General features: G+C 41.3%; 2 protein-coding genes across 3 annotated transcripts in view; both read left to right on the forward strand.

Moving 5' to 3' along the window:
• Positions 1-4,423, forward strand: part of gnb5b (guanine nucleotide binding protein (G protein), beta 5b) — a 14,923-nt gene extending 10,500 nt beyond the window's left edge. The window contains exons 12-13 of one of the 2 annotated variants that reach the window (XM_058387450.1): positions 2,667-2,833; positions 4,201-4,423. In XM_058387450.1, coding sequence (XP_058243433.1) covers positions 2,667-2,833; positions 4,201-4,212 — 179 coding nt within the window. In that variant the 3' untranslated portion in view covers positions 4,213-4,423. The other variant, XM_058387449.1, reaches the window with a different exon arrangement.
• Positions 4,424-8,830: 4,407 nt separating this feature from the next.
• bcl2l10 (BCL2 like 10) overlaps positions 8,831-17,500 on the forward strand; it is an 8,787-nt gene continuing 117 nt past the window's right edge. The window contains exons 1-3 of the mRNA XM_058387453.1: positions 8,831-8,981; positions 10,546-10,962; positions 17,171-17,500. The exon at positions 17,171-17,500 is cut by the window's right edge and continues 117 nt beyond it. Coding sequence (XP_058243436.1) covers positions 10,549-10,962; positions 17,171-17,293 — 537 coding nt within the window. The 5' untranslated portion in view covers positions 8,831-8,981; positions 10,546-10,548 and the 3' untranslated portion in view covers positions 17,294-17,500. The remainder of the gene's footprint in view (positions 8,982-10,545; positions 10,963-17,170) is intronic.

Below are 17,500 nucleotides of genomic sequence, written 5' to 3' on the forward strand. Positions count from 1 at the left end.
ATAGTTACTGTTACAGAGCAAGATAATAACAACAACACAGCTGTGAGGATCAGGTCAAACCTCGCCAGTCATACTGACCACTACAGGCCTTATAGAGGTACAGCACCAAGGCGTCATACTGGTAATAATGTGTTATATAGGTGTCATACAGGAGGCATCATACTGGTAATAACACATTATTCAGGTGTGTTTCTGGTAATAACGCATTATGTAGGAGTCATACTGGTAATAACCCATTATGTAGGAGTCATACTGGTAATAACACATTATGTAGGAGTCATACTGGTAATAACGCATTATGTAGGAGTCATACTGGTAATAACGCATTATGTAGGAGTCATACTGGTAATAACGCATTATGTAGGAGTCATACTGGTAATAACGCATTATGTAGGAGTCATACTGGTAATAACGCATTATGTAGGAGTCATACTGGTAATAACGCATTATGTAGACTTCACACTGGTTATAATGTATTATAGGTAATGTCATATCTTATAAGCAGCACACAGAATATAACATCCTGTAGGTCCAGCTAATGTATGTATTCAGGTGTCATAACATATAAATTAGGTATCCTACAGGTTATAATGTATCATATAGATAATCATGTCTAGTGTAAATACATAATGTCCTGTATATTACTTGATAAATCAGTAATCTAGATAAATCATGTGCTGATTAATAAGAATATTTACAGTATACAAGAAATAATATATTGTACAGGTGAGATGGCATGTGATGTCTACCTGCATACAGGTAATAATGCCTCTATGAGCTCTGTCACAGGCGTTTATGTAGTAATGTATTCTACCAGTTACATCATATAACATTCATAAAACAGGACACAGTCCAGCATTTCACGCTCATCTGACCTCCTGTAATAACCTCCACTACACATCTAAAGTGTGTGTGTGTGTGTGTGTATGTAAAATCATCCTTCCTGCATGTGTTTATGGTCAAAGTCCAGGACTCTCCCCTCTGAAGGGTCACACAGCAGGGTTATAAATGTTTTATAATGGATTATAAAAGTGGGAAAGCAGTGGAGGGAGAATGTTATGTAATGCTCATCAGGTCAGACTTTAATTCCTTTATCACATTCAGGTCAGTTTGAGGAGAAAACCTTTACTGAAAAGCTTTGGGTTTTTTGTTTGTTTGTTTGTTTGTTTTTTGGGGGGTGGTCCAGACCTATAAATAGAAAGGAATAACAAGGTGTTTTTGAACAATTCTGTCATTTTAATATATTAAATAATAAATATGTATTATAAAAATAATTTTTTTTAAAAAAAATCTTAAATTTAAAAATGAACAGATGACAGAGAAATACACAGAAGTAGTGAAATTATATGTGTATATATATGTATATGTGTGTGTGTATATATGTATATATATATATATATATATATATATATATATATATATATATATATATATATATATATATATATATATATATATATATGTATTTAAGAATATTAATAAATGAAGAATAAAAATAAAATAAATAAATTTGCTTGTACAAATAAATCTATTTTTATTTAATTTCTTTTTCTTTTCATACAATTATTTATTTATTTATTTTATTTTTTTATTCTACTTTCTTTGACACCGACAGTAGAACAGTGTGTGGTTGTGTACTGTGTGTGGTTTGTGTGTGTGTGACTAATTAGAATTAAAATAAAAGTTATATCAGAGTAACAACCAGTTTAAAGTCCAATCTCTCGCTCTTTATCTTTTTTTCTTTAGCACTGTCTTGATGATCTCAGTATCTCCGATCAGCTCAGGGGGTGACGATGCTGTAAAACTCATCACACACACCAGGAGAATGATTGATCAAGCATGATTTAGCTCAACACTTCACTACCTCTTTTCATTCTCTATGTAAACAGCGCTTGTGGGGGATTTTACTTTCACTCCCTTGGGGGTTTCATAAGAATTCTGACCATCGATCATAAACCTTTCTTCCAGTTAAACTTCGGGAAATTTGCTTTGTCAGGATTACACTCATAAATCCTACCTTAAAATCACCTTAGAGTCCCGATCCAGGTTGTGATTAATCATTAAAGACGTGATTTCTGCAGCCATTTTGTTTTTAAAAGTTCGTGGAGATAGACATATTTGTTAAATATTATTGTTTTGTTTTACTGTGTAGTTGCTAAAAACAGTTTTGCCTTGAAGTCTGAAAAAAAACATGTTCACAAAGTTAGATCTAAATACACGCTTCATAAACACTAATATTTACAATTATAGAGAGATTATCAAGAATTTTAAAATCTATGGTCTATGACTGCTTGCCCTAATCAGCTAGTTCACATTAGCCCGGATGTTAGATAAGCTAGTAGCATAAACATAAACACTTCAATAAAAACATGTCTTTAAAATGCAGTAAGTAGCAGATTGTAGATCTGGGACATAGCAGTTGTATAAAGTTAGCTCAAGGCTAGCTCATGTTCAATGCTAAGTGCGTGTGTGTTGTCTTTCCGAGTCTTTTCTCAGAGACTTTATGAACACACCTGAGGTAAATGTTGACGTCACGGATAGATATGTTTTGGTTTTGCTTTAGGTTTCACACAGTCATCAACCAAAGGCATTTATTAATCAGGTCTCAGTCTGTGGCCTCACTTCAGCTCAGGACATCATCCTTTGTGTGTGTGTGTGTGTTTCAGGACGTCTGCTGTTCGCTGGCTATAATGACTACACTGTAAACATATGGGACGTGTTAAAGGGCACCCGGACAGCAATCCTGTACGGTCACGAGAACCGGGTCAGTAAGGTCCGCGTGTCGCCCGACGGCACCGCGTTCTGCTCGGCGTCGTGGGACAGCACTCTGCGGGTGAGGAACCGCTCACAGCTTACCACCACTTTCCCGTGAACGTGGGCAGGACTTTCCACCAGCAGTGATTGTACAGAAGTCATAAATTCCCCAGATGTTCAAAACACATCTTCATATGTAAATTCAAAATAAAAACAAGAGTGAGATCACACTGAAGAACAACAGCCGGTCAGATGATTCATCCTGGTCCTGTATACACAGATCTGAACCTGATCTGGAGGAGATCTAAATCATTCTGAAAATATGTGTAAGATGCATAATTATTGGCACCCCTATGAGAATGGTGATACTGGAAATGAATGTAAACACACTGCCATTCTGGTTATTCTAAAATAAGATCATTACTTTTGACAGAATGTGAGATCGTAATTTGAGAAGGAAAATTAGAGAAGGAATGTGTATATATATATATATAAATACACTGTATTGCTGAAAGTTTGGGGATGTCCCTCCAAATCATTCAATTCAGGTGTTCCAATCACTTCCATGGCCACAGGTGTATAAAATCCAGACCTCCAAACTTCATGTGGCCTTCAGATTAGCTCAAGAACAGTGAATAGAGAGCTTCATGGACCAGATTTTCATGGCCGATAGCTGCATATGAGCCTTACATCACCAAGACAGATGCAGTGGTGTAAAGCATGCCGCCTCTGGATTCTAGAGCAGTGGACACACGTTCTCTGGAGTGACCAATCACGCTTCTCTGTCTGGCAATAAAGACGAGTGAGTTTGGTGTTGAGAAACTTGACTGGCCTGCACAGAGTCCTGACCTCAACCCCATAGAACACCTTTGGGATGAATTAGACTTTGGGAGACTGCAAGCCAGACCTTCTCATCATCACATCATCATCAGTGCATGACCTCACAAATGACCACCATTCTAGAGGAATGGTCAAAATTCCCATAAACACACTCCTAAACCTTGTGGAAAGAGCTGAAGCTGTTATAGCTGTAAAGGGGTGGGGTTACAACTCCATATTACATTCATGTGTATGTAAAGCCAGATGTCCAAAAACTTTTGACACTTCAGTGTATATATAAACCTGTAGTGACCAGGCGACTATCTGAACAGACTCATTGTTGTACTGATAGCCACAGACAATGCAGCAGCTCACAAAGTGTTTCCTTATTTAGAAATGACAATGTGGTGTGTGTGTATGCGTATGTGTGTGTGTATGTGCGTGTGTGCATGCGTATGTGTGTGTGTATGTGCGTGTGTGCATGCGTATGTGTGTGTGTATGTGCGTGTGTGTGTGTGTGTGTGCGTGCATGTGTGTGTGTAGGTGTGTTGACCTCACCGTAAATGAAACATGCGTCTGCTGGAAATAAAATGCCTGTCTCTCTCTGTCTCTCTCCTCCACCCACAGGTCTGGGCTTGAGTCAGTGTCCTCAGTGAGATTCAATACCTGATATGAAGATGGATTCAGACCTGACTCTTTTATTTAGACATCTTTTAATGTAGTTATTCACTCCTCAGTGTGCAGTGTAACTCACTCCTCAGTGTGTAGTGTAACTCACTCCTCAGTGTGCAGTGTAACTCACTCCTCAGTGTGTAGTGTAACTCACTCCTCAGTGTGCAGTGTAACTCACTCCTCAGTGTGCAGTGTAACTCACTCCTCAGTGTGTAGTGTAACTCACTCCTCAGTGTGCAGTGTAACTCACTCCTCAGTGTGTAGTGTAACTCACTCCTCAGTGTGCAGTGTAACTCACTCCTCAGTGTGTAGTGTAACTCACTCCTCAGTGTGCAGTGTAACTCACTCCTCAGTGTGTAGTGTAACTCACTCCTCAGTGTGTAGTGTAACTCACTCCTCAGTGTGTAGTGTAACTCACTCCTCAGTGTGTAGTGTAACTCACTCCTCAGTGTGCAGTGTAACTCACTCCTCAGTGTGTAGTGTAACTCACTCCTCAGTGTGTAGTGTAACTCACTCCTCAGTGTGTAGTGTAACTCACTCCTCAGTGTGTAGTGTAACTCACTCCTCAGTGTGCAGTGTAACTCACTCCTCAGTGTGTAGTGTAACTCACTCCTCAGTGTGTAGTGTAACTCACTCCTCAGTGTGTAGTGTAACTCACTCCTCAGTGTGCAGTGTAACTCACTCCTCAGTGTGCAGTGTAACTCACTCCTCAGTGTGCAGTGTAACTCACTCCTCAGTGTGCAGTGTAACTCACTCCTCAGTGTGCAGTGTAACTCACTCCTCAGTGTGTAGTGTAACTCACTCCTCAGTGTGCAGTGTAACTCACTCCTCAGTGTGTAGTGTAACTCACTCCTCAGTGTGTAGTGTAACTCACTCCTCAGTGTGTAGTGTAACTCACTCCTCAGTGTGTAGTGTAACTCACTCCTCAGTGTGCAGTGTAACTCACTCCTCAGTGTGTAGTGTAACTCACTCCTCAGTGTGTAGTGTAACTCACTCCTCAGTGTGTAGTGTAACTCACTCCTCAGTGTGTAGTGTAACTCACTCCTCAGTGTGTAGTGTAACTCACTCCTCAGTGTGTAGTGTAACTCACTCCTCAGTGTGTAGTGTAACTCACTCCTCAGTGTGTAGTGTAACTCACTCCTCAGTGTGCAGTGTAACTCACTCCTCAGTGTGTAGTGTAACTCACTCCTCAGTGTGTAGTGTAACTCACTCCTCAGTGTGTAGTGTAACTCACTCCTCAGTGTGTAGTGTGTAGCTGATCACATGGTCATATGTTATTGTTGTGTTGATGTAAATCCAGTCTAGGAGAGAAATCTGAGAAATCTTGATGGAGAAGTGTGACTTGAAACCGTTAGTGTGTATGTGTGTGTGTGTGTGTGTGTGTGTGTGTGTTATAAAGTATTAAAACATTTATAAATATTTTACATTAGCATTATGTAGTTTTTAAGTTAAAATGGAAACGTGGAAATATTCAGTAATAATAAAATATTAAAGTGATTCAGTCAGGATTCTGATTCATCATTGATTCAGATTTGCAATAATAATTGATTCTGTCTCAGATTCATCATTTACTCTGACTCTGATTCATCAGCTTTGTTTATCTTGTTAACTTAATCATGAACACAACATCAGTCACTGATTGGCGCAGATTAACGACCTCATTCTGCTGCTCATTTGTTTATTGGAGAGACTGCTGTAAAAAAGAGAAACATATTTTACATAAATGTTACTGAAGGTAAAGATTTAAAACACTAGCATGTATTAGAAGTGTGTATAGTTCTGGTAATGGGTTATGGGTAATGGGGTAATGGGTTATGGGGTTATGGGTAATGGGGTAATGGGTTATGGGTAATGGGTTATGGGTTATGGGGTAATGGGTTATGGGTAATGGGGTAATGGGTTATGGGGTAATGGGTTATGGGGTTATGGGTTATGGGTAATGGGTTATGGGTAATGGGGTAATGGGTTATGGGGTAATGGGTTATGGGTAATGGGGTAATGGGTTATGGGGTAATGGGTTATGGGGTTATGGGTTATGGGTAATGGGTTATGGGTAATGGGGTAATGGGTTATGGGGTTATGGGTAATGGGGTTATGGGTAATGGGGTAATGGGGTAATGGGGTAATTGGTTATGGGTAATGGGTTATGGGTAATGGGGTAATGGGTTATGGGTAATGGGGTTATGGGTAATGGGTTATGGGTAATGGGGTTATGGGTAATGGGTTATGGGTAATGGGGTAATGGGTTATGGGGTAATGGGTTATGGGTAATGGGGTAATGGGTTATGGGGTAATGGGTTATGGGGTTATGGGTAATGGGGTTATGGGTAATGGGGTAATGGGGTAATGGGGTAATGGGTTATGGGTAATGGGTTATGGGTAATGGGGTAATGGGTTATGGGTAATGGGGTTATGGGTAATGGGTTATGGGTAATGGGTTATGGGTAATGGGGTAATGGGTTATGGGGTAATGGGTTATGGGGTTATGGGTAATGGGGTTATGGGTAATGGGGTAATGGGGTAATGGGGTAATGGGTTATGGGTAATGGGTTATGGGTAATGGGGTAATGGGTTATGGGTAATGGGGTTATGGGTAATGGGTTATGGGTTATGGGTAATGGGGTTATGGGTAATGGGTTATGGGTAATGGGTTATGGGTAATGGGGTAATGGGTAATGGGGTTATGGGTAATGGTAGGTGGGAGGTTTTTATTTCTGGATCAGATGGTGTTGATTAATGATGATGAGAACCATCAGGAAAAACCCACACAAGCATCATCAGGGTCCATATATAATCAAACACACACACACACCTACCTAATGTGTGATGTCTTTAAGAGCTGGTTTAGCCACCAATCTACAAAGCCACCAAAGTTCCTTTAAAGTCCGTGAGAGAACGTCACTGGAGCAGAAGTGAGAGGTATGTCCATGTATGGCTGAATGGGACATTGGTTTTTGTGTGTGAGTGTGTGTGTGTGTGTGTGTTCATGTTGATGATGGATAGAAACAACTTGTGGCTGGGTTTCTGTATTAATCATTCATTTTGATTTTAACATTTTATCTTTTATTCACGTTTTTATTCATTAAGCTTCCAACATTTTTTCTATACTTTCACTCTAAGGATCATTTCTCACTACTGATCCAGTTCCATCACTATATGACCAAAGGATTGTCCATCGCATCCATATGTCCATGATGTCTCATTCATGATTTTACTGTTAGAATTATCTCCACGCGATGGACTGGCGACCTGTCCAGGGTGTACCCCTGCCTTTTGCCCTATGTGTGCTGGGATAGGCTCCAGCAGACCCCCATGACCCTAGGAGTCCTAGGAATAAGCGGGTATAGACAATGAATGAATGAATTAATTAATTCCACTCCCCTTCTGGAAAAATTATGCACTAGATGTTGGAGTGTGTCTGTGTGAGTTTGTGTTCATTCTACAAGAGTTTAAGTGAGATCAGAGACTCTGATGGTCAGGATGTTGAGGAGACTCCAGTCCCCTTTCATTCTGAAGGTGTTCAGTGGGGTTGAGTCTGAGTCAGGGCTCTGTGCAGGACACTCCAGTTCCTCCAACATTCACCTCCACACCATGTCTTCATGGAGCTGTACAGAAAGTGTTTAAATTCCAGTATATAGCCAAATGTTTTGGGACACCCCTTAAAAATCATTGCATTCAGGGGTTGGGCTCCACCCCTTGGTTCCAGTGAACTCTTAATGCTTCAGCTTCATACCAAGACATTTTGGACAATTTCATGCTCTTTGTGGGAACAGTTTGGGGATGACCGCTTCCTGTTCCAAAATGACCACACACCAGTGACCAAAGCAAGGTCCATAAAGACATGGATGAGTGAGATTGGTGTGGAGGAACTTCACAGAGTCCTGACCTCAACCCCATAGAACACCTTTGACTGCAAGTCAGGTCAAAAGTTTTGGGACGTCTGCCTTTCCAAGCACATGAATGTAATATGGAGTTGTCCCGCCCTTTGCAGCTATAACAGCTTCAACTCTTCTGGAAAATTCTTTCCACAAGGTTTAGGAGTGTGTTTATGGGAATTTTTGACCGTTCCTCTAGAAGCGCATTTGTGAGGTCAGGCACTGATGTTGGACGAGAAGGTCTGGCTCACAGTCTCCACTCTAATTCATCACAAAGGTGTTCTGTGGGGTTGAGGTCAGGACTCTGTGAAGTTCCTCCACACCAAACTCATCCATGTCTTTATGGACCTTGCTTTGGTCACTGGTGTGCAGTCATGTTGGAACAGGAAGGGGTCATCCCCAAACTGTTCCCACAAACAGCATGAAATTGTCCAAAATGTCTTGGTATGAAGCTGAAGCATTAAGAGTTCCTTTCACTGGAACTAAGGGGCCGAGTCCAACCCCTGAAAAACAACACCTGAATTCAATGCTCAATGACATTAGAAGGGGTTGTCCCTCCAGAACAGTTTTGGGGGTAGAACCATATATACATTTATATATATATATATAAATGTATCAGGGGTGCCCAGATATCTTTAGACAATGAGGTCATTGTGTCATTTATATTCTGAATTTCCAAAACTCATTCAATCATTTGCATTTTTCTTTTTTTCTTTCCTTTTGTAGAACTATTACTTAGGGAATCGAAACTGTGACGTAGACAGGGGCGGGGAAACGCCGCTGCTAAAAGGCTCGCACTGCCGCTCTGTCTTCCGGTTTGGGCTCAAACTGTCGCTCGGTGCTCTTGACATCGCTGGGAGGGTGAGTGCGCTTTTTAATCTCTTTCTGTGATGAATGATAAATGTGATTTTTATTTATATTGTTTACATGTACGGATGTGTTCCGGAGCTCGTGCGTATTCGTGTTTTATTCGGTTCGCAGTGTTTAATTCGAGTGTCTCGAGGCGTTGTGCACGCGCTCCTCTGCGCTCGGGTTTCCCTTTGTGTCTCATTGACAGCTGCGGGAGCGATTTCAGCTCCTTTATTTATTATTTACCGCATTTCCCGCATTAATGTCGCACCGATTACAAGCTCGGGATTAGTATTTAATGCGTCAGGAAATGATGCGAAAGCGGTGAGGTGAGTATTTAGAAACAAACCGCGGTTGAATGACTTATATCACTGAGCAGTTCCTCTTTGTATTAAATTCCTAACCACCGGCTTTGTGTGTTTTTAGCGCTAAGATTCGTAGTGGAAAATATTTCTGGATCCAGAACTGCTGACTGGTTTGGTTTTTAAAAGCTCCCGGATTTAATTTCAACCTGTGGGATTTTTTTATTTTATTTCTTCATTTCTAAACTAAAAATAATACCGGAGTGTTATTTCATTTCCCAATCGTTTTACGGCACTGCGATCTGATTGGTTGAAACGTCAGGCGCCGACATCGACGTCATTAATCTGATTGGACATCCGAGTGTAGGAGGCGGGATTTTGTGTTAAATATATAGGAAAGCGATATTAATTTACTTTAGAATTATTTCTGTTTAAAAATATAACAGAATTATATTTTATTTATGTCTAAAACAAATTACAAAACGGAGGCAAAAGAGCTAAGAAAACATGATTTAGAAATGTAGTAGTAGTAATAATAATAATAGGCACAAGCAGCGATTCACGGGGTCCAAGCACCCTTCACACACAGTTCATAATATTTAACAGCACAGAGTCTCGTGCTTATAGCTCAGTGCTAATCTTGTTCAATGCATGCTGAAAGCTGATTGGCTGATGGTGGTTATGTTTGCTCAGTGATCGTTAATGAGTACATCTTAACCCCAGAGATTGAGTCCATCAGATTTCAGCTCAGTTGGACGTCTCACTCCTGAGGTACTGGTATTTGAATCCAATCCCATCTCCATCTGTCCTTCGTTGAGTTTTGTGTGAATCCACTGCTGAGAAAGAGCTGATTGAGTAAAACCAAGCGCTGCCTTTGTTAGCACTGATTTAGCATGTAGCCGCCATATTGTTCTCAACGTGGTTTTGATCATTATTGAGGTTCACGCTTTCTGCACCAGTTTTGTGTGAAGACGTGTCAAATACTAGGACTAGTTCATGAAAGTAGGTTTCTCCTCTGATGCAATGAAGCTCAGAAGTGGGCCTAGAACGTTCCTGAGGTTTGGTTGGAGGCAAGGCAACTGATTGGGTGAAAGAATGCTGTAGCAGCACCATGATGGAGAACTTCTACAACTTTAGAGGAGAAAAGAAGAACAAGTAGATCAAGTAGACACCTACTTAGAAAAAACCTAATGAAACACACAGGTTCTTTGGTGCTTGGACCCCTAATGATGGTGAATTATTATCTAAACTGTTATTTTTGTCTGTTTTGACAGAAAATGTCCTGTTGGTTAAGAAATGAGACTCTGACGCTGGCTAAGGATTACATCGACTTCTGCATCGGGATCCAGCGGACTCCTCCCAGCGAGTCGGCCAACGCCATGCGCCGTTTGGGGAAAGAGCTGGAGCTTCAGCACAGGTCCAAGTTCCTGTCTCTCGCACAGAGTTTCCTGTCGACATGCGGCTCGACCCCGGAGCCGAGCGCCTGCTTGTGCAGGGTCATGACCATGCTGGTGGAAGACGGAAAGCTGAACTGGGGGAGGATCGTCTCTCTGTTCGCCTTCACGGGAGTCGTCGCCAACGAGATGTTCTCCAGAGAAGAAGACGTGGAGAGCTGCAGGAGACTGGCAGAGACCATCGCCGACTACCTGGGGGGGGAGAAGAGTGAATGGCTGCTGGAGAACGGAGGCTGGGTAAGGACCTGTGGGAAACTGTAGGGGGAAAAAAAAATAATGATGTAACTGTAAGCAGCAGGTAAACTGTTATTTGGCGGTGGTGATGTAATCTGGATCATCATGAGTGACGACATGTGTACGGGAAGAGCACAATGGGAACGAGTACGGGAAATCAGCACAATGACTCAAAACCTGTTTCAGAAAACGTGCAAAACATCTGATGGAGTTGAGATGTAGAGCCAAATCTTAATTATTTCTGAAGTGTTGTTGGTTTTCTGAAGCTGGAAGGTTGTTTAAAGAAACACCGTTGTTTTTTGTGTACTTTTTAGACAGTCCCTTACCCCTGGATGAATGACCTAGTTGAAAAATTCACAGCAGTCTTGAAAGTGAAAGTGAAATCGAGTTCCGCGAGTGTGAATGTGAAAGCACTCGCGTGCGTGTGATGTAATCTCCAGTGCGGGATTTTTAAAAAAAAATTTTTTTTACGTCATCAGTGCAGCCGTAAACTTTTACCGAATATATAGACAGGATCGATTTTATAGGATTATTGACCGCAGATGCCGAGAGGTAACAGAGATGTTGCCATAGCGATGTTCCTGTGACAGGAACGTCATCCCGTGTAAGGTGCTGGTCATCCTGTGTAACCATGATGACGAGCGTCACTCAGAAGGCTTATGTTTTGTTTTTTTGTTCTGGCAAGCACGTTAATATCAGACGTAGCCATAGCAACGGCCATGCAGGGTTTGTGTAGCCATGTCAACCATGACAACCGAGCGTCTTGGGCCAGGCGATTGTTGGTGCGCTGATTGTGTAGAAAGCTTTTGGTTTTTATAGCCTCATTAAGTACAAACACAGCCGTCGTAACCATGGCAACGAACACTTAACAGGATCGTGTGCCTGGGTGTGGGTGTGTCTCCCTGTGGGTGGGTGTGTCTCCCTGTGGGTGGGTGTGTCTCCCTGTGGGTGGGTGTGTCTCCCTGTGGGTGGGTGTGTCTCCCTGTGGGTGGGTGTGGATGTGTCTCCCTGTGGGTGGGTGTGGATGTGTCTCCCTGTGGGTGGGTGTGTCTCCCTGTGGGTGGGTGTGTCTCCCTGTGGGTGGGTGTGGATGTGTCTCCCTGTGGGTGGGTGTGGATGTGTCTCCCTGTGGGTGGGTGTGTCTCCCTGTGGGTGGGTGTGTCTCCCTGTGGGTGGGTGTGTCTCCCTGTGGGTGGGTGTGGGTGTGTCTCCCTGTGGGTGGGTGTGGATGTGTATTCCTGTGGGTGGGTGTGTCTCCCTGTGGATCCCTGTGGGTGGGTGTGGATCCCTGTGGATCCCTGTGGATGGGTGTGGATCCCTGTGGATCCCTGTGGGTGGGTGTGGATCCCTGTGGGTGGGTGTGGATGTGTATTCCTGTGGATGGGTGTGGATGTGTATTCCTGTGGGTGGGTGTGTCTCCCTGTGGATCCCTGTGGGTGGGTGTGGATCCCTGTGGATCCCTGTGGATGGGTGTGGATCCCTGTGGGTGGGTGTGGATCCCTGTGGGTGGGTGTGGATGTGTATTCCTGTGGATGGGTGTGTTATTCAGGTTAAGATGTAGAAGAAACAGAAAAAAACCCACAGATGGTGGAGGTTTTATCAGATCAGACTGATGACTAAAATCCTGACCCACTTTTAAATGTTGGGGGTGTGTGTGTGTGCTGTTTTGGTTAAATGATAGAAAGTGTGTGGGCACATCCTGTTTCAGATTAGTTAGAAGAGTGTGGCCTTTCTCAGGAACCTCTGAAAAACCAAAAAAATGTTTCAGTTTCTTAAAGTAACTGAATTCTGACGTTGAATCATTTGTTTCGTCCATCTGCTGGGGGAAGTACTTCAGATATGACTCGTGTGGTATCGGATGGAGAAGTGTGTGTGTGTGTGTGTGTGCGCACGCTACTCCGTGACGCACACAGCTCTACACACACACACGTCTCCATAACCTGTTCATGTGAAACGCTTTATTACTCTAACCAAAAAGAAGTCTGTTTACTGACGTTTGTGTGTGTGTGTATGTATGTATATATCTATATATCTATATCTATATATCTATATATCTCTATCTATATATCTCTATCTATATATCTCTATCTATATATATATATATATATATATATATATATATATATATATATATATATATATATATATATATATATATATATATATATATATATATATATATATATATATATATATATATATATATATATATATATATATATATATATATATATATCTATATATATAGATATATATAAATATAATTATATATATATATATATATAAATATAATATTATATTTATATATATATATATATACACACACACACACACACACACACACTAAATATATATATATTTTTTATGTCATGTGGAATGAGTCTCCAGTTTCAGGAACAGTGAGTGTTTAAGCTGGAACTGCTGCATTACACTTGCTGTTCTGTGACATCAGCACTTTTCTGAGAATGCTGTCTTTTCTTCCCCGAAGGTTTCAGACAGTATGACTCAGTTAAACCTTCCTCTTGTGGTTACCGTGGTGACGCTCTTTAGCTTTCCTCACTTCCACATGAAGTGGGTGTTTTGCGGCAGGTCGATCGCTGATCTTTTCAACACCAGGAACGCCCAGAGAGTGAGATGTGAAATGTCAGCGCCGCACTTCCTCTCCGTTAAGGTCAAGCTGGTATTTACGCTAATCACTTTAGAGGGTTTCTGTTCCCGTTGACCTTTAGCGCACTTCCTTGTGGCTCTGCCATGATCCATGTGTCTAAACACCACAGAATCTGGGAATGGGGGCAGGGTGAGGGTTTGGGTGCACAAACTTCTTGCTTATTAATCTAAGACAATCAGGTGTCCATATATTTTTGGAGCACTGGTCATTTACATGAACATTTAGCCACATCCACAGAACTCCATATAAGGCAAGCTTTCTGAGTGTAACATGCACAACAGTGCAGCTGGGGTTTTGGGGGATGCTCATTACATTTGTCCTTCACATTTTCGTTAGGAAATCACCATCACACACCCTGTGTGGTTTAGAGGCAGGCTCCGCCTCCTGGCTGCTTGTGTGTGTGTGTGTGTTTCCTGGTGAAGTCTTGTTGATTTTAGACTCTTGATGGAAGTGAGTGAAGTCTCCAGATGTTTAGTGAATAAATACAGCTGCAGGTTTTTACCTTTAACGTACAGATGTTTAACTATTTTGCCGTGACCGAACATGAGCCTCCATGTAAATACATGTATACAGATAGAAACACACAAACATGTACACACAGGTATACATGCACACATGCATGCATACATACATACATACATGCACATCGGTACACACACACAGGTATACATACATACATACATACATACATACATACATACATACATGCACATCGGTACACACACACAGGTATACATACACACACACACACACACACACACACACACACACAGGTATACATACATACATACATACATACATACATGCACATCGGTACACACACACAGGTATACATACATACATACATACATACATACATACATACATGCACATCGGTACACACACACAGGTATACATACACACACACACACACACACAGGTATACATACATACATACATGCACATCGGTACACACACACAGGTATACATACACACACACACACACACACAGGTATACATACATACATACATACATACATGCACATCGGTACACACACACAGGTATACATACATACATACATACATACATACATACATACATACATACATACATACATACATACATACATGCACATCGGTACACACACACAGGTATACATACACACACACACACACACACACAGGTATACATACATACATACATACATGCACATCGGTACACACACACAGGTATACATACACACACACACACACACACAGGTATACATACATACATACATACATGCACATCGGTACACACACACAGGTATACATACATACATGCACATCGGTACACACACAGGTATACATACACACACACACACACACACACACACACACACACAGGTATACATACATACATACATACATACATGCACATCGGTACACACACACAGGTATACATACACACACACACACACACAGGTATACATACATACATACATACATACATACATGCACATCGGTACACACACACAGGTATACATACATACATACATACATACATACATACATACATACATACATACATACATACATACATGCACATCGGTACACACACACAGGTATACATACACACACACACACACACACACAGGTATACATACATACATACATACATGCACATCGGTACACACACACAGGTATACATACATACATACATACATACATACATACATACATACATGCACATCGGTACACACACACAGGTATACATACACACACACAGGTATACATACATACATACATACATGCACATCGGTACACACACACGTATACATACATACATACATGCACATCGGTACACACACACAGGTATACATACATACATACATACATACATACATACATGCACATCGGTACACACACACAGGTATACATACACACACACACACACACAGGTATACATACATACATACATACATGCACATCGGTACACACACAGGTATACACACACACACACACACACACACAGGTATACATACATACATACATACATACATGCACATCGGTACACACACAGGTATACACACACACACACACACACACACACAGGTATACATACATACATACATACATACATACATGCACATCGGTACACACACAGGTATACATACACACACACACAGGTATACATACATACATACATACATACATACATGCACATCGGTACACACACAGGTATACACACACACACACACAGGTATACATACATACATACATACATACATACATGCACATCGGTACACACACACAGGTATACATACATACATACATACATACATGCACATCGGTACACACACACAGGTATACATACACACACACACACACAGGTATACATACATACATACATACATACATACATACATACATACATACATGCACATCGGTACACACACAGGTATACATACACACACACACACACACACACACACACACAGGTATACACACACACACACACACACACACACACACACAGGTATACATACACACACACACACACACACACACACACACACACACACACACACACACACACACACACAGGTATACATACATACATACATGCACATCGGTACACACACAGGTATACATACACACACAGGTATACATGCACACACACACACACACACGGGTATACATACATTACACTTTATATTGATCCTGTTTACGTGTTAACTCTATTATCTGCACTCACTGTCTACACTGTTCTTTCACACAGTCGGTCTATGTTTGTCTGCACTGTCCTGTCTTGTCATCCTGTGCACTTCTGTTGTATGTCTAGTTTATTTATTGCACGTTAAGTATAGTTTAGTCTGTCATAGCTCTGTTTGTCTGCCTCACTGCACTTTGTCTGTGTTCTGTGTAGCACCTCTGGTCTAGGAGGAACATTTTCACTTCATTGTGTACTGCATCAGCTATATATGATTGAAGTGACAGTAAAGCTACTTTGACATACACACATACATGCACACATAAACAAAGGTATACGTACATGCACACATATATAAATATATTATATGATAATATACGTACACACACACACACACAGCTGGTCCAGTTTTTCAGTCTGTTGTTAACACACTATTGATCTTTTCCACCTCACAGACTTCAAAACATTTTTCCTCAGAAATGTACAAGTGAGAATAATAGAACAATATCCAGCACCTGTCCGTCATTCTGAGCTGTAGAGCAGGTGGCTTTCAACACACACACGTGCACACAGCTGTTTTTCTTTAAGTAACGTCTGTAGCAGTACATCAGTATCATGATGTGATATTTTCCTTAGAATTTGAAATTTTATTTAAAGAAATGATCCAAAAATTCTGTATTTTATTTTGGTTTACTTTCTAATTTGAAGTTAATTAAGTAAATAATTTTGGGGAGTGTTTTACTGAATAAAAAAAAAAAAAAAAAAAAAAAAAAAACACTGAGCTCTTCTCAGTAGGATCCTGTATAGAGACATGTCGTGATGTTTCTGTGTGTGTGTGTATCTCCTAACGTGTGTGTGTCTCTCTGTTCCAGGACGGTTTTTGCCAGTTCTTCCACAGCTCGTCTCAGGTGCCTCAGGAGTCCTCCATGAAGACGGCTCTGTTTGCAGCAGCGGGTGTAGGAATAGCTGGACTCACCTTCCTCCTGGTGCGCTGACCCGCTCTCCGTCCACCTCTCACGCTTCTCCTCTCGGTTCGGCTTTCAAACTCGGAGAAAAAGAACCGACTCCACCAAACTATTTATTAGACCACCACCAGCAGCAGCTCTGGCACATCTCACTAGAATGACGACATTTCCTGAAATATTCCGGGGTTTTTTATGGTCACACGGTGCACACGGTTTTTATTCTTTAGATAAATGTTT

This window comes from Hemibagrus wyckioides, linkage group LG04 (genome assembly GCF_019097595.1).
Source record: "Hemibagrus wyckioides isolate EC202008001 linkage group LG04, SWU_Hwy_1.0, whole genome shotgun sequence".
NCBI classification, from domain to species: domain Eukaryota; kingdom Metazoa; phylum Chordata; class Actinopteri; order Siluriformes; family Bagridae; genus Hemibagrus; species Hemibagrus wyckioides.